Genomic DNA, 18797 nt, shown 5'->3' with positions numbered 1-18797 from the left:
AGGGATTTTGCTGAATGTACTAAGCAAAACACAAGTTCTCTCCATGTATTTTGAGAATTATTATTATTAGGCTATAAATAGCCAGAGTAAAGCATCTCATTCAGTACTCAGTACATAATGGATGCTCAATAAGTTATAATAACTTATTAGCATACGGTATTAAGAAGGGCATCAGCTTAAGTTTGACTCCTGACCTCAAACTATAGAAACAGGCCATCAGTTGGGCTTTCTTGAATCTGAAATTCCTGTTGACAATCTACCAACTGACTATAAATTCAAGTCATTTCCTACTCACTTATGCTCTCCATTTCTCTCTCCCTCTCCCTCTCTCCTTCCTCCTCCTCCTCTCTCCCTTTCTCTCTCATTACAAAACTGAAAATAAAATGACACTATATACATATCTATCTATATATATTGGATAGATAGATAGATAGATAGATAGATAGATAGATAGATATAGATATATATTGGCTCTGTGGACCTACAGAGACTTCTGCACCTATACTATGCCTGTGGTTTTCCCTATTTAACCTCTTAAATTACCTAAGGTCAATAAACACGGGGTCACTGGGTATAAATTCATTGTGATCAAGCATACTGTTGGTGGTGAATAAATATTATTTACAAAATAATAATAATAATACTGTGGGGCTGGGAGATTGCTGAAAGGACGGCAGCAGAATTTCTACAAGTTAGAGCCCCAGATTCAATTCTCAGAACTTGTGGGGAGCGACACCAAATATTTCCATGTATTCCTCCAACCAAAATACAAACCAAAACAAAGCAGATTGATCCTACTTACAACCTTATCTTCCTTTGCCAGTTTACCCCTAAACGCTGCATTTCATTGGTGTCATTTTCTGTCAATTACCACCCATTGTCTGCCTTAATCATAAAGTTTATAGGATCTTAATCGGCATTTGACCTAATTGTACAATTGTTTTATTCCCATTACTATTGTAGCAGCCTATATTGGACAAGTCCACTGATAGGGAACTCACTGCTCATTCAAGTAGGCATTTCTTCTTATGACTCCCTGAATTATCACAATGTTCACACATAGTAGTTCACACGTACTAGCGGTAAGAGAGCAACTTCTCTGAATGAGTTTCATAAACATTCTCTCTCTTATTAACAACCCCACTTTATATGTTACCAGGCATACAATACACCTTCAAAATATATTCACAAAACAGCTGGGGAGTGAACTCAGAAACATTTTATGGGAAAGCCAGGAGATGGAGGAGGGTCAGCATGTAGAAGCTGATCCACTATTCGTGTTAACCTCATATCAATAGTCCATAAAACCAATCAAACCGGGGCTGGAGCAATAGCACAGGAGGTAGGGCATTTGCCTTGCCCGCTTCCGACCCAGATTCGATTCCCAGCATCCCATATGGTCCCCTGAGAACCACCAGGAGTAATTCTTGAGTGCATAGCCAGAAGTAACCCCTGTGCATCGCCAGCTATGACCCAAAAGCAAAAATACAAAAAACAAAACAAAAAACAATCAAACCAAACAACAAGCAAAACACTTCCTGTGACTCCTTCCCACTGGAGTCATTCATTTTTAGCAAACCCTTTCTCTAGACAAGACTCTCAAAAGTCATGCCAAGACCAGCACCAGAAGCATCACTTGAGGAACTGCTGGAGAAGCAAATTTGGGGGACGCTACCCCAAATGGAATCAGGGGTTCTGGGGGCAGGCCCAGTGGCCTGGGTTGATTCTGCTGCATGCTACACTTTGAGAACCACTGTGCTGGAAGAAATACTAGATTCAGACAGACCTCAGATGCCCCTAGTTATTTGGTGAGTGGTCAGCAGGGAGGAATAGCCTGAGGCCTGAGTGTAGCCAGGAAGCACATGGAATCCTGGAAGCCAGAGAGCTCTCACCAGCAGACCCAACACAGAGAGCACTCTGGATGGGCCTTTATGACCACCACTTGCTTCTATCAGTTCGCTTCCTTCAGGAAAACATCATGCACTAGCATGTGCCTAGACCTGTAACCCCAGGAGGACCCTTCCCAGCCTACTAAACCTCCAACAGTTTAGCAGAAGGCAGGGTGGACAGAAGACGGTGGGGCAAATGCAGCCAAGTGAATGAGCCTGGCCAGTGGGGTTCCTGGAGCAGCAGAACAAGATGCAGGAGAGGAGGGAGACAGGAGTAGTGACACACCAAACTATGTTCCACCCAGCACTTTCAGGGGAGTTACAGATAATGCCGCCGAGTGAGGGAGACAGGGCAAGCTTGAGAGCGGCTAACACAAGAGGAAGTTGGGCAGGGCTTTATCCTGACAATGAGGAACCAGGGCAGGACTGTGTAACCAGAACAGGCTTTTGCAGATAGAGTAATTAGCACTACCACCTAAGTTCAAGATGTAGGAGATGGATGCAAAGTGGCGGTGATAGCTCTTCTCTGGGTACAAACCATGGGGACTTCAGCTGGGAATAGGACTAAAGAACCAAAACAGAAGGACCAGCACAGCCCTCCCTGCCCAGCATCCCCCAAGCCCTGCCACCTCCGCAGGCCCCTCCAACCCCACCATCCCGATTCCTACTCCGCAAGGCACTCTGTAGCCTCATTTTCTTTAAAATGTTTCTCTCTGCTCCCGCAAGCCTCCTCTTGTCTCAAATGTCCCCCAAGCCCCAGTGTGCCTGTGGAACGCTTCATTGTCCTGCAGATTGCAATGCCCAGCATACCCTTTCCCAGCATAGCCTCCAATTACAATCAGGACCCCGGGTTATTACCTTCCGAGGACTGATGGGATCTCGATAGGCAGCTCCTACCCCCCGTCCCCAGCTGTGGAAGCCCAGTGTGTGTGTGTGTGTGTGTGTGTGTGTGTGTGTGTGTGTGTCCAGTTAGGGTCCTGACTGGTAACTCCCTAACTGCGTAATCAGCTAAAGGGACAGCAGAAGTCCCCAGAAGAAGGAACCCCCAGAACTTAGGAAGAAAGAAGATGAGTTCAGGCTAGGATTGGCTGCCACACGTGGAGTTCAGGAGGAGACAGGATATGACAATGGAGTTAGGGATCCAAAACAAAGAGCCAGGAGAGACAGTGGCAAGAGAGGATGAAGGTAGTGCTGGGCTGGAACTCATGACATACCTGTCTCTTAAGAGTCTGGTCACATTGGTGGCTGGGGCAATAGCACAGCGGGTAGGGCGTTTGCCTTGCATGCGGTTGACCTGGGTTCGATTCCCAGCATCCCATATGGTCCCCTGAGCACCACCAGGAGTAATTCCTGAGTGGAGAGCCAGGAGTAACCCCTGTACATCTCCAAGTATGACCCAAAAAGCAAAAAAAAAAAAAGAGTCTGGTCACAAGCAAAAAACTCTAAGATTATACTGGGGCCAGGGAGAGAACTCAAAGAGCTGACACAGGCTTTATATATGGGGTGCCTGGGTCTGGTCCCAGCACCTGTTGATGTTTTCAACACTGCCAGGAGTGACCCCTAAATATAGAGCTACAAGTAGCCCCTAATCTCTATTGAGTGTGGCGAGGGAAGAGAGGGAGGGAGGGAGGGAAGGAGGGAGGGAGGGAGAGAGGGAGGGAGGGAGGAAGGAAGGAAGGAAGGAAGGAAGGAAGGAAGGAAGGAAGGAAGGAAGGAAGGGGGAGGGAGGGAGGGAAGGAAAGAGGGAGGGAGTGAGGGAAGGAGGGAGGGAGTGAGGGAAAAAGGAAGGAAGGAAGGAAGGAAGGAAGGAAGGAAGGAAGGAAGGAAGGAAGGAAGGAGAGCAGAGTAAGTAACATAAAACAAAGGAGGAGAATTTGGGGGAACTAGGGTCATGAGACCACCACTTCTCATAGCTGGAGGTGGGTAGCACATACCAGGCCTGTCACAATGATTCGGACACAGTCACTCTCAGCAAGCCCCCTTCCCATTGTGAAGCTGTGTCACCTCAGGCATCCTCAAAGGGAGAACCAGGGGGTGGCAGGGGCTGGGGAGAGAGCCCTGGTTTTGGCAATTAGGTCAGCTTCATGGGAAGAAAACCTGTGATTTGTGGAAGGCAGAATAGCCTGCAGGGACCTTCCAGGAGCTCCTGGAAAGAGGCTGTGGTACAGGGGCCATGCAGCACAGCCGGAGCAGGAGAAAGGAGCAGGGATGAGGGCAGATGGGCTGGGGCGAGCCGGGTCCTCAGCAGCACAGCCCTTGGAAAAGCCTTTTAGGTCAAAGGGAAGGAGACAGGAGGGAGGGGAGTCAGAGAGGCAGCGGAGAGAGGGATCGAAGATAATGGAGCCAGAAGCCTGACCCCCAAACAGAGCTTGTGACCCAAGTCCCGGTCCTTCGAATGACTTCATCCAAGGAATAGGAGATAGTTGAGATTTATTTTGGCTGGAATGCATCTGATCAGACAGCCGCATTTAGATGGAAAGCAATGACTTGGAGATCCTGCTCTAGCCAGCTGGGAAGAGAAGGAAACTGTCATCCTGGTTCACCTTCTGTATTTAGGATCCAGTTCTGCCAGTCTGAACACTTGGGGGTCATCTCCACGGACGAGCAGCCTGCACCCAGAGAGGATTCCTGCCCGCAAAAGCCCACACCAGGTTTCATACTTGGTCATCATCACCTTGGCATTCTCCCTCTTCTTTTTCTTTTGAGGGGAGAGTGTCAGCCAAACAATGCTCATGGGGTCAGACTAGTGATTCTCGGTCAATCCGGCCATCATCTGAATGCTAGTGTTGGCACCATCCGGCACATCCCTTCAGTGATCCAGGGACCATGTGGGGCTAGGGATTGAACCTGGTCCCCAGCTCTTTGCTGAAATTCCCTCCCCCCCCTTTTATAAATTTTGTTTACAGACCATACCTGGTGTTCTTAGGGTTTACTCCTGGCTCTGTGCTCAGGGATCATTCCTAGCAGATTCAGACTACCATATGGGTTACCAGGGATCATACCAAGATGGGCCATGTGCAAAGCAACTGCCCTGTCCACTGTACTATCTCCCTGCCCCCAGTCGAATTCTTTATAACTCATTCAACAAAGGGCCCCTCAGTGCTGTTTTGCAACAAGCCCTGTGGATTCTGTAGTGGGTCCTACAAACCTACCAGTGCTGGGGCAGGGATCTGGGCTGCGGGTTTTCCCAACAGCCAACCTGGGCTTGTAAAAGCTGCCTTGGTAAAGTTAGGTTCCCCCCTGCCCAGAGGTTCCCATGGAGACCTGGCCAGAGCAGTGAGCCACACAGCAGCAGCCATTCCAGTGCTACCCACTGCCCTGGCCCTCAGAGAGGTAGGGTCACAAGCAAGGGAGGGAGGGCAATGGACTACGTGCTCTACGTGCTCTCAAATTTGCATCGCTGTGGCTGTGTGATCATGGGTAAGTCGCTGGACCTCTCTGTGCTTTGTCTCTTCTCTGGAGAACAGGAATAAAAATCCCAACACATCAGCCTCAGCATTTGGGAGGAAAACACAGGAGGACACTCCAAGCCTAGCTCAGAGCCAGTCTCGCTCCTCATCACAGCTATGGCTTCCCCCCCCACCCGCCCCCCGCCATCCCAGAACTCGGGGAATAAAGCTCAAAAGAGTGGGGGTGGTGGAGGGGTCTAGTCAGCTCTCCTCTAAAGTCTGGGGCGATGGAGTTACAAGAAAAAGAGGGTGCAGGGAAAGACAGATTCTGAAAATCAAGTATTAGAGCCATCTGCTCTCCTTTTATCATGTCAGCAATCTCACTCTGCAATGATCTGTCGTGCAGAATCAGACGGCGCCCCGAGACTGCTGAAGCATTCAGAGACGGCTGTGCCCCTCTCTGCCCGGCCCCATCTCCGCCCTGTATGCAAGCTCCTGGCGGCAGGCACCTGGCAGCCGGCACCCCGGGGGAGCAGCCAGACTTGCCTGTGCACAGCACCCCAGCTCCCTCTTTTCACCTTGGCCAGTGGCACCTGGATGCCACGCGCCTGGCACGGCTCGCATGGCAGGGGATGTTGGGATGGTGCAGAACTCTTGCCTTCCCCCGGGGCGGGTCCATCTGTCAAGCTGCAGAAATCCTGCTTGCCCACTGCCCATGCCGGAGCCCGGTCCTCCAGGCAAGAGCTCCTGGCAGGAGTTGGAAATGCCTTCAGTGCTGCCCGGAATCGAAATATTGACTGCACCCCCCACCCACCCCAGCCCGGCTCCACTGCCTCATCTGAGGGTGGCGGTGGAGAGGTGAAGAGGGGGGAGGTTGGTGGAGAACAGTGGGGGGAAGAAGCAGGGGGATGAGGAGGAGGTGGGAGGACCCCAGGGCAGTTTGTGGGAACAAAGCCGGCTGCAGCAGACGCAGAATCCTTCCTGCCGGGGAAGCGGCCGCCTTCCCCACTGATAACTTAATGACTCTGGCACATTTTCATCAGCCCAACTTGGAGCACGCAGTGGGTATCTGAGCCAGTGGTTTCCAAGAGACTGAGAGCGGGGACGGAAAGCAATTACGGGATGAGTGTCCAAAAGACAAAGCAGGGCCTTGGGAGCCACCTGGGCGCATCTCATTCCCAGCTCTGTCCTGTGGCGCCAGGTATAGAGCGAGGAGGAACAGGCAGCTTCTGCCCTCTGGAGCATCCAGTTCTGGGCTGTCAAGTGTCCCCAGCAGGCCCCCCCCGCACAGGTAGATGACTCTATGCTGAATAGCACACCGGCTCATTCATCCCATTTTACAGATAAGAATGAGTTAGAAAAAAAGCTGAAGCCCAGGTCTGTAGAGGCAGGAGGCAGGATTTGAACTCTGCTCTGGCTGACTGCAAGATGCCCTTGATTTTCTCCATCCGACCTGTCCTGGGGCCTAAGGCTGAACTCTGTTCTCGGTGTCCCCAGAACTGAGCCAACAGGAAGCACCAGCAGGGGAGTGAAGGGTGAGGAGCAGGAAGGAGGGGTCGGGTCTATCCCTACAGGGCTCTAGGCAGGCACAGAGTGAGCCCCCTCTCTCCCAGGCTTCTCCTGCTCCTCCACTGCTGGTTTGTCCTGCCTACACCTCCATATCATCCCGTCGTCGTGCCCCACCATTGGGCCTGCAAGTGGAGCCAAGTCCTACCTGCCAGAGCCCCAATTTACCGAGTCTACGAATGGTTCAAAGAAGCTTGGGACTCCCAAGGCCTCCTCAACAACCCCTCATCTTCTTCCTGCAGAACCCTCTGCCGGATGGAAGATCACTCACAACTGACTCTTGGTGAGAAGTCCAGAGTAAGGAAAAACGCACATTAACTTGGCTCAGGACTCAGTCGGGGGATCTTCAAGGAGCAGTCAGCCCGGCTGTGTGCCCTCGGGGTGGAACATTAGCCCCCACTCTGAGGAATGCAAAGACTTTTCTCAAGGGTCCATGGTACTCTGTGAGCTCAGCAGACAAAGGAAGCTTCTAGGCATTCTGGTCCTGCCATAAGCAAGAAGCACCCCTTGGGCAAGTCCTTACCCAGAAGTGCCCCCTTTCTACCCTACATTCACACACACACACCTCTCTGCGTGAAGAGGCCAGCAGTATGGGGGACATTGGAGTCGTGGGATGCTGCTGCCCTGGCTGTGATGCAAATCCACCAGGTGCATCCCCTGCAGATACCATACTTTCTCTTTCTGCTTCTCCATCTGTCAAGTAAGGAGTCAGGTTCAAATGGCCTCAAAGTCCCTCCATCCTAGCCTTCAAGATCTGTTCTCAGGGGCAGGGAGAGAGCCAAAGGGATGTGGGGGGCTAGAATACATGCCTTACATGTGTGAAGTGCTGACTGTATATTGTGGCATCCCAAGTACAGCCAGGGTGGTCTTAGTGACTCTCAGCACTGCTGGACCTGAGAAGTATCCTACTGCCAGGCCTGAGCACTGAACTCTAGAGCTGGATTGATGAGTAGCATCAGGAGAGGCCTCTGGACACCCTGAGCACTTCCTGGGAGGTCCCCAAACAAAACAAGACACTGTTTTCTCTGCAATCTTCCTAGGCTCCTGTGTCTTCTAAAGCAAGTATTTCCTCAATTATAAGAGAATTTCTATCATCAAATCTTCCTGGGGTCTGCCTAACCCCCGCCTGCTCCCCACCTAGTCTCAGCCAGGTGTCCCTGTCACCAATTCTCCTTTCAGGCCACCCTTGATCCTTGCCAGTGGTGCTGGTTCTGGAGTTTTTTGTGGTTCATTTTGGGGTGTGGGTTGGGAGGCCACACCTGGACGTGCCCAGGGGCCATTGCTGCCTTTGTGCTCTGGAGTGACCCCAGCAGGACTTGGGAGGCCCTATTAAGGATTTGATGCAGGGTCTACCGCATGTGAGTGACCCCCAGACTGAGCCTCTGGCCCCACTGATTACTGCTATGAATAGAATTCCTCTGGATAAAAAGAGAGATCTGCAGTAGGAGTAGGGGAGGGTGTGAAGGCACCTCAAGGCCTGGCACTGACCTGTATCAGGGATGAGCTCAGAGCCACAACCGAACAAATGCCAAGACCCAGGTGTTTAGAGAAGGAGGGCATCCTGCTTATTGTAGGAATGTGCTCAATGCAAAAGAGAACTTGAAAACAGGAGAAACCAAGATGCACAGCAAATCTTTCATTTCCTAACACTCTCTAAACTGACCGGGAACGACATCAGAGAAACTCAGGAATTCCTAAATTCCCTCCACAGAGTAAGACATGTGTCATGGGACTCTTCCCCTCCCTACTGGGGAATAAGGGAACAGAATTCTGGGGAAGTCGTCTGGGGCTGGCTCATTGGCTCAGGGGTGTTGGGCAGGTTCCATCACCTCTCCAGCCCTCTGTTTCCTGGCCCATGAAAACTATTTGAGCTTCACACAGAGACAGTGAGAACTGGATGCGCTCATACTTGAAAAAGTGCTGAGCACATCCCTGGCATACAACTGTATTCTGCCAACATGCACATGTTTCGGTCATTGGTTGAATTTGATCAGATGCTCTCCCTGGTCCTGGGACCTCCAGGAGCCTGCACAAAATATGTTCTGGGAGCCCAACATGGGTGTCTAATAAGAATACCTTAACCCTCGACTTGAATTAAAGGAGAAATAATTACTAACAGCTTACTTTTGCATGGGCAGTAAGTTCACTGAAGATAAACAGAGAAAGATAATATGTCAGAGCCATTATCAAAGCATGGCCATGTCTTAAGTACCATGGAAACTGGCATAAATGTGACTCAGAGGTGAGCATGTGCACATGTGTGTCTCCAGAGTATCTCGTGGATCTTCACCAGAGCTACACCCTCATCTTCCTCCATCTGTCTAAGTTACCCATGAAATTTGTGGTGATGAAGGTCCATTAGCCTCTGCTACATATTTCTACCTGGATCCCCTGCCATTTGCACAAACTTACAGGGCAAAGGTTCATCCATCCCACAAGTCCCCGCCTCTTTGTACTTGTGGGGTAGCATAACCAGATTCTCCCACTTTCTCTCCTACCCGCTCTCTCCAGGGTCATCATTGCCACCTCCCTCCCTCCCTCTCATATTCCACATCCTGTCTGTGCCTATCAAGGGTCTGTGCATTTTTCCTTCATCACTCTTCCTGGCCTGCCCATGCTCTCTCAGCCACCACCTTCTAGACTTCCTGTTTTCTCCTGGCAGCCATCAAGCTCTCTCCCTTAGACAGAGAGGCTGTGGATGAACACTCCCAGAGATATCTCTGGGCTCATCATGATTCCCCATCATCTGTACAAGCCAATCCCTACAGCATGGCCTAGTGTTCCCCACAAATCCTTCTCTAACTGTGTCCACTACCCCTGCCACCCAGCTTCTGACCCCAATGCTCTGCTTTGGCCAAGCTGGTCATTCTTTTGTCCAGGTATATGCACACCACTTTCAGCAATATTTTGGGAGCAACCACGGGGCTGGAGCTGGAATGCAAGTTGAAGGGACCAGATCCTTATCCTCAGAGGCTTCAGTGCAAGGGAGTCTGCCAACTGCATCCAACCTTTTACCCCAGGATAGACAGACCCCAGAAATCCAGGACAGGTAAGGCAGATCCCAGAAATCTATACCAAGAGATGCATATCCCATAAATCTATATCACGTGAGGGGAATCCCAGAAATCTATGTCAGGTAAGGAAGATCACAGAACTCTATGCTAGGTAAGATCCCAGAAAGATGTGTGTTTGGGGTGGGGAGGGAAATGAGAAGTGAGTTGGAAGATTGGGCATAAAGAGAGACCAAATCCTGGCTCAGTCACTTACAGTGTGACCTCAGGAGAGTATACATCAACCCCTTTCTCTTTAGTATAATCCTACCATCTAGTTCATGGTACTTTGACAAGTATTCACAAAGGAATATAGCTGAGTCCTATCAAACATTCCAGTCCTATAATACAAAAACTATAAATCAACAAACTTTCACCATTTCTATCATTGCCATACTCATCCCACTATCCCTGGACACTTAATACTGGCTCACTGAGGACCTGCAGGGCCCTTTATGTACATAGATACACGCATGTGTACACACACGAGCTCATACCTACAGTTGTTTTATCTCTTCCAGAGATCTGCCTTATCTTTCCAACTACACTGGAGACAGGAGAATCCAGGAGAAGGCTGGGTGGAAGAAGCATGCATCAGGTACATTCTACATGCAGACTCTCACCTGTCACCTCCCACCACATCCCCACAGCCCCCTCAGGACATGGAGACTCCAGCAACAACACAACTTTCGCAAAACCCCAGACAACTAATCATGGAGCCACAATCTGGCCTGGGCCTGCTCCTTCCAAAGTATACCTCATCCTCTTCCCCCCAGATCACTCTAATTCTGGTGGTACTGACCTGGTTGCCCACTTTCCCATATCCAACATAACCTGAAATAAGCCCAACCAAAGTCCTGGCACCTGGCCTTCTGACCTCACTATGCTGCTTCTAGGAAATAATAGCATAGTGCTAAGATAGAACTGCAGTCTTGTTTTTAAAGATGAACATTCTAAATGGTATAAATATAGAAGAAAAAATATTGGGTCAGGTGGGGTATGTGCTTATAAAAGAACACCATGTAGCTCTAAAAGGGATTATTAAGTGCCTTTAGTAATATGGTAGATATTTCTCATCTCAGGGAGAAGGACATCATAAAGATGTGTATCATGCATCAATTGTATGATTGGCAAAGGGCAAGGGGGTGTTTGTGAGTGGGTGGATATACACATGCATGTATTCATGTCCACATGTATTGAGGTAGAGAATCCTAGAATAATCTAAAACCAAGCAAAATGGAAGTTATCTCCAAGAAGGATGATGGGTGATCTTAGTTTCCTATTCTGTAGATCTGTCATTTCCGATTTCACTTAAACAAAAATATCTACAAATGCTCATCACTACCCATGTTGGGTCATCCACATCTTAATAAGAATCCTTTGCCAAAAATGTCCGCATCAGGTGATAGCCATCTGAGAACAAGGTTCCCAGTGAATGAGAAAATAATTCAAGGATGTGGGTTATAGTCCAAAAAATGCAAGCCTAGAAGGCTGGAGTGATAGTATAGCAGGTAGGGCGTTTGCCTTGTATACGGCCAACCCGGGTTCAATACCCAGTATCCCATATGGTCCCCTGATGCACCACCAGGAGTAATTCCTGAGTGCAGAGCCAGGAGTAACTCCTGTGTATTGCCGCGTGTGACCCAACAAGCAGAAAATGCAAACCTAGTAATGGAAAGATTCTAGAAAATGCTAGAGGGACAGGGTAAATATAAGAAGCCAAGAAATAAAAGAAATGCAGTGTGAGGGTCTCAGAGAGAAACTTGGGCTTCTCCCTAGCCCTGCTTGGATTCCCAGCCACCTATGTATCACCTATGTATCATCAAAATATGATGATATTGAAATATTTCAACAGACCAGCTTTGTTCTAAGTCACACACTTACTCTTCCAGGGACAAAGATTCAACCAGAGGAGTAATAAACCCTCCTTTCTGGGGACTAGAGCTTACCCCACCCCATGGACCTGCAAGATAATAGCCAGAAGGCTGGGCCTGGCTTGCCTGCAGGGACTGGGCAGCCCGCCTGAAGCCCACCAGCTTGGCTTCTCCACCATAGCTCAAAACTGCAGCACGTGAGCTTCAAACAGTGTGGGGCTCTCCTGCTCTCAAAAACAAAACAAGATTTAAATAAAACTGCAATTTTCATCTGCTTGTCTTTGTGCACTCAGGTTTGGGAAATGCCAGAGTGATTTTAAGGAGGTTGAAGTCAAGCAGATTTTCTGGGCCTGACTGGGTGTAGGCTGTGTGTAACCCCACGCATGGATCCTACCACCCCCATGGGGTAGCGTTTCCATAAATACCCACAGTTCACCACACGTGTCTCTGGGGAAAAGCATCTCATTGATCAGTTTCAGTCGGGAAGGAAAGGGGCCCCCAGTGAAGGAAGGAGTCCAGTCAGGGAAAGGGGTCTGAGTCTCATGTCTCCTCACATTTTGACTGAGGAAACGAATACCAGGAACAGCCTTGGGCCTCAACCCTTGGGGTTTTGCCTTTTTTACCCTTCTCCTTGCAGTTTGCCAACACTGAGACATTTTAGAGGGACCCCCAAAGCCTAAGTCTAATGTAGCCCAAGGAGACAGTCACCCCACCATGACTTTCTATAGGGACGGGAGAGTGAGGGGCCACATGTTGAGTCACAAACCACACAATTCCTAATGCACATCTGTGGGGTGAGTGGGGAGGGGAAGCCACTTCTGATGGACACAGGCACTTAGTGGACAGCACCTCTCCAGAGGTGAGGACACCATTGGGCTCAGAGGTGAGTCTTGCTCCTAGCAGGCCTGCAGTCATGGCTAGTCCCCTTTTGTCATTGATCCACCCAAATAATAACCTACTTTGGGGGAGGCAAGGGGGAAGCAATTTTAATACATTTAAATTTTAAAAGCTCTAATTACAGAATCCACCCCATGTATCTGTCTCTAGCCAGCCACTCTGTCCAAAGGGGGCAGACCTTCAGCTTGCATAAAAGGGGGCACACACCCATTTATTTATTCCTGGGAAGGGCTCCCAAGCAGTGCTCAGTGGGGTATGGGGGCCACTCCTGGAAATACTTGGTCAACCAAGTATTGAACCATTAGATGGTTCAGTACTCAGGCCCTCAGATGTGCCAGCCAGGCCCTTATGAGCTGGGGGGCCATCAGAGACACACTTGGTAATGCTGGGGGGTGGCATATGGGTGCCCAGGATCAAGCACACAATGTTACTCATGCCAGGTATGTACTCCAGCCCTTTGAGCTACTCCCTGGCTCCTCATTTATTCCTTTTTAAAGAACAGTTTCTTTTTTCCTCCCTTCGACTCTCAAAAAAGCAAGCCCTAGAATAGGAGGCATGTTTAAACCTACAATTTGCATGGTGATGTCCTGGGCTGGGTCAGCTCTGGGTTGAAGAAACCAGGATCCTATCCCAGCTTTGGCATTAACCAGCTACGTTTGAACCTTGGACAGGTAAGTCCCTTCACCTCTTGAGCCTCAGTTTCTTTCTGACCAGGGTCAGCTGTTCCTGCTCTCCAAGTTAAGTGCCGAGATGTGCAGAAACAGCAGATGAGAAATGCTTAGCACTACACTCTGAGAAGTGTGAATGGCGCAAGTAGGAGTTGGCCCCGTGGTTAGAAAGATGTAGGAACCAAAGACAGATGAAAGTGAGGATGTGTGAGTCTGGGACCCCTCAGACACTGGGAGTGGGAATACAAAAAAAGGTAGCAGCACTGAAAACAGCCTGCTGGTTCCTTAAACAAGACAAACTAGAATAACCATAATAATTCAGTAATCCCAGTGAATCTTGAGTATTTATCCAAAAGAATTGCAATCAGGGTTTCAATGAGATATATGCACCCCTATGTTTATTGATGCACTATTCTCCACAGCTACGGAGAGCGAATAACCTAAAGATCCAGCTAGAGATGAAAGGTAAAAGAACAGGATATATACATACAGTGGAATCCCATTCCTCCATTCCTTGATGTACAGCCACACGGATGAACCCTGAGGCCATTATGCTAAGTGGAATGATCCCCATGACAGAAAGGCAAATACTGCATGATTTCCCCTAGATGAGGTCTCTATGATGGTCGAATGGATAGCATCCAAGAGTGGAATGGTGTTGCCAAGGACTGGGAGAGAGAGAGATAGGAAATTGCTAACCAACCGGCAGAAAGCTTCCATCAAGCATGACAAACCAGCACCAGAGCGCTGCTTACAACACTGTACCCCTCGACAACAATATGGACTGGAGATTTTAAACACTCTTGAGGGAGGGCTGTATGTGAAGTCTTCTTTCCACTAATCATTCATTTAAATTATTTTTTAGGCCTGGAGCAATAGTACAGTGGCTCGAGCATTTGTCTTGCACAGGGTCAATCCAGATTTGATCCCCAGTACCCCATAGGGTCTCTTGAGCAATGTCAGAAGTGATTCCTGAGTGCAGATAGACAAGTAATTCCTGAGCATTGTTGACTATGACCTAAAACCCAAAACCAAGAGAATTAAATTAATTTCAACAATTTTTAAAAGAAAAAATGAGAAAAAACCTACACAAACTATTACTTAGACCCAGCAAAAGGGGGAAAAGAGCACTTTTTTAGCCTCCCAGCTGGCTAATGCCTAGATACAGAAGGCTCTCCTTCTCCTAGTGATCACCCCCGCACCACCACCACCTTCTTTGCTGCAATGCTCTTTGGACATAGAGAATAGAAAGGTGTGTTTCCCATCAGGAGTCTACCCCAATAACACACAAAGAAATTCCCCGGTTGGCAGCAGTTAGGATGAGAAGAGGCGATATCTTGATGAGGATTGTTTAAACTCCCAGTGGCCCAAACCTAAGGATTTCTTCCATTTGTCTAGCCTCACTTTTCATCCCACCTATAAAATGGGACTGATGATACTATTAGGATTTGATGCTATTAAGTAAATTAAAGTCAAGTGCAGGATTGCTGAGTTCAATATTAGACTGCTGAGATTTACGTCAAAAATTGAAAAGATTCTAAAGAAATCACATAAAACAGAGATATAGACCAGTGACAGTCCACAGGATTCCTGGAGACTGGAGTTTCCAGATTCAAGTAAAAGAGTGAACAATAAAAGGGCTGAGAAGTCAGAGGCCAGAGGCCTTTGCATCTGAATGAAGTAGACTAGTCATGCTCAAAAGGCAGTGTTCCTGCTATCCCCTAAGGAGCTTTTCAAAACACAGGTTCCTGGGCCTGTCCTCCAGTGATTCAGATGCAAGAAGCCTGGAAATCTGCATTTAAATAACAGCTACTGGGTTGTCTTTATGCGGGTGACCCAGTTCCACACTTTGACCAACCCTGACAGGCTTTTCCACAAAATCACATGCAGTGGGCAATGAGTACCTCTTTCAGCAAGAGATTGCAAGAGAAGGAAAAGAACTTCAATCCTAAATTCGGTCAACTTTCAGGATAATTAATAGAGATGGGTTACTTGCTGGGAAATGAAGTATTCCTCCACATACTTGCATGGATTTGGTGGAAAATAAATTATGTCCAGATGATTTAATATTTCTCTGAGATGGAATAAATTCAATGGCTGAGTGAAAGGCAGCAGAAAAACGATCTATCACCTGATGTTAGTAACTAGATAATATTTCAACCACCCATCTTGAAAGGAACGCTGAGGCTGAGAACATGTGAGGATAACCGTATTTAGGAACATACATTGGAAGGGTTAAATACATCACGTCTGAAAAATGGGTGCGAGTTATCCACTTAACTCTGTAGAGAGGAGGTAGGGGTGCTCGAGATGGCCTAACATTTCCACAGACAACTGGAAAGATGGTATGAGGTTCATGCAGCTCAAACCGTAGTAAATACAAAAATGGCAGGGACAACTCTGGAGAAGGAAACTGAACAGCTGCCTTGATTGAATTTGGTATACTGCAGTCACATACTCTTGTATTTCTTTATTGAGATCCAATAGGGGCCAAACACAGTGGACTGTGAAAGGAGGAAGAATCAAATGGAGAAGCAGAAAAGAACCCAAACTTGGAGCAGCATTGACATGGGGCTCTGGAAAGACACTGGGTGGGAAGGAAGGGAAGTGGTATGTGGGGGTGGCCCAAGTCTTCTCAGCAGACCAGGGCTGTGCTAAAAGCCCATCTGTAAAGTAAACACGGCAATGTGTCTGTCACCCTCTGAGTCACTTGACCTTGGTGCTACTTCCAAAGGGAACACTGAGTTTAAATGCAACCGGGGAAGGGAATTTAAAACAGGCATTACAGAGGTCAGGGGATGTGGGCTGGATAAACCCCGAATTCAAGGGGAGACTCAGAGAGACTCCAATGGAGACAGAATGAATGATACCCACTTGTTGGGAAAAGAAGCACAAACTCAAAGGGGGCCTTTGAGGATAGAGAAACCTCAATTTCCATTAAGAAAATCACAGTCATTCATTGCACACTTGGGACCATGGAAGAAAGGGCAGCTCCTGGTAACACTATCCCCAGGGACATTCAAAGAGGTGACCAGACACCTCTCCACTCCAGGCACATTCAAGATTATTAAAAGCATTCCTTGCTCCACTCGGGAATGGGGGGTGGGCCTCATGACCTTGCTAAAGGTCACTTCTATCCCAAAGGATCACATGTCTGAAGGGCACCAGATAAAAATAAAGCCTATTAATCACGGAGCTGCCACACAATTTCCGAAGAGAGCCAGAAGAGAGAAGGGTGATCTCCAGAAGACCTTGCCCCGCCAAGGGAGGAAGAGGGAGTCTGAGCGAAGCTGGGGCCATGGAGCCAAGAATCCAGAGGCCAAGCCTCGGGCCAGCCCACACCAGGCCTGCCATGGGGCGTCCCAAGTAGCACAAGGTAAACAGGAGGAGGAAGCGACCCTGTGGGGAGGGAAACAGGAAAGAACAAAGGGCATGGAGAGTCTCTAAACAAAGCCGCAGGAGTGTGGGGGAGAGGGTGGGAGGCAAGGCCTTGGCACAGAAAGAGGGGTGCAGGCAAGAGGGAGGGGATCCCCCCACACACACACACCAGGACCAGTGGTGGAGATAATGCATCAAGAGACAAGGGTGGGAGACAAGGGAGTGAAGGCAGGAAGTGAGAGGGACGTGCGGAAGAAGAAGGGCCCCTTCACAGGAAATGTGTGTCTGGGTACTAGCCGAGAAGCCAATGAAAACGGGAGAGACAGCCAAGTGCAGGACACCTAGCAGAGAACAAAGTGTTTAAAGGAGGAAGCAGGCACTGGGGTCCCTGAGGCAGCCGGGGGCATCTTTGATAACTGGGCTGCTCAGTGCTGGTCTGAAGGATGCTCCCCAGCACCATTATCCCTGGGCTCTGGCATGCTAGGTTTGGAGGCAGCAGAACCTGATGGAAACTTCTTCTAGAAACAAGAGCTCATGGGGTAGGTCTACAACCCCATGCCCTGCTCTCTCCTCAGTCTGGAAGAGGTATCTGTGCATGGCATCCAGATAGGGGGCGCAGAGCTGAGGTTCTGCCAGCAAAGTGGTCTCCAACTGGCCATCACCCCCAGGAGGCTCAAAGCGATTTCTTGAAATCAGAAGAGGCTAGCAAAGAATGGGGACAAAGGTATCACCAAATGACCACCCTGTTCCCCGTCATCCCCACCCCCCCACCCCCCCACCCCCAACCTCCATTCTCCTCAAATTTGCTGACCCTGGCACCAGGGCTCTGCTGGATGAGAAAGACTCTGTACACGTGCCAAAGGCTTCTGGGGGCCTTGCTTCCTGCTCCTCCCCTGCCCCATCTGCAGACCCCAAAGTCCACAGCACCAGCAGTCACCCATCCAAAAAGACGTTTCTGAAGGCTGCAGAAAGACTAGAGACGGATCGAGGGCCATTCAAGTACACAGAGTCCACGGCAGAGAAAGATCCATAACGTGCCCTCCGCAGGACAGGAAAGAGGGAGGACATGAAAGGGAAACAAATGAAAAGTCACAGAAGCCAAGTACCTTTGTTGGAGGATTTTGAGTTATGCTTTTGTTTGTAACTGTCTGAAATAGAGAAAGAAATTGAGGATGAATCTTAAGGAGACAGAGTGGAGGAGCGATGGAGGAAAGCCACAGAGAGGCGCCGGGCACCGCCAGAGAGAGAAGCAGGGTACCCAGGGTGGGGGGCTCCCCACTTGCTTCCCCCTCTCATGCAGAAATGGAGGGATGGCAGTGGCGGCAGCGGCAGCAGCACGAGGAATCATGCAAGTAGATGCAGGCCCAAAAGGACGCCGTGGGTGAGGCTGAGCAGGACAGCGGAGGGCGGGCCAGGCCAGGGTGGGGGGTGGAGGGGAACGTCTACTGTACTTACTGTCACAGACGTACGGTTTGTCATGGTCTTCCTGAGAAGCCGCGTCATGTCTCCTCCTGCCACCTGCAGAGCCACGGGCCTGGGGAGACACAGGGGGTAAGGAGGCTGGTTATTAGGAGCAAGCCAGCCGGCGGTACCACAGTTCCTAAGAGCGTTCTCTGGGAGGAGCTGAGCACCTCCCGCTCTCATCCCCACCGCCCGGGGTCCAATTCCAACCCCAGGTTACTAGAGAGGAATGTAACCCCCACGTGGGGAGGGTGTATGACCTCTATCATCAAATCCACTCTCCCGACCCTAGCACCGATCTCCCAAATACAGACCAGAAGCCGGACACCCCACAGAGAACTCACTTGTTCAGGAACACTCCGAGACCAAAGGCAGAGGACTCGACCAAAGGACAGAGACTGAGGACAGCTTTGTCTGTGTCCCCTGAATTCTCTGTTCTACCCTACTTGCACTATCTCCTCCCCTAGCCTGCACTAGGTGCTGGTCTTATTTTATATTATTATTATTATTATTTTAATGAATCACTGTGAGATACAGTTACAGACTTACAAACTTTCATGATTACATTTTAGTCATATAATGTTCAAGTACCCATCCCTCCACACTAATATTCCCAGTATCCCTC

The 18797-nt window shown here is 49.2% G+C and overlaps 1 protein-coding gene across 4 annotated transcripts in view; it reads right to left on the bottom strand.

Moving 5' to 3' along the window:
* Positions 1–18797, bottom strand: part of DPF3 (double PHD fingers 3) — a 287861-nt gene that overhangs the window by 87265 nt on the left and 181799 nt on the right. For 3 of the 4 annotated variants that reach the window (XM_056133732.1, XM_056133735.1, XM_056133733.1), the window contains exons 6-7: positions 18167–18245; positions 17818–17859 (exon numbers count right to left, since the gene is read on the bottom strand). In XM_056133732.1, coding sequence (XP_055989707.1) covers positions 17818–17859; positions 18167–18245 — 121 coding nt within the window. The remainder of the gene's footprint in view (positions 1–17817; positions 17860–18166; positions 18246–18797) is intronic. The other variant, XM_056133734.1, reaches the window with a different exon arrangement.

The sequence above is a fragment of the Sorex fumeus genome, unplaced genomic scaffold, assembly GCF_029834395.1.
Source record: "Sorex fumeus unplaced genomic scaffold, SorFum_2.1 ptg000098l, whole genome shotgun sequence".
NCBI classification, from domain to species: Eukaryota; Metazoa; Chordata; class Mammalia; order Eulipotyphla; family Soricidae; genus Sorex; species Sorex fumeus.
This window is presented reverse-complemented; position numbering and strand designations above follow the sequence as displayed.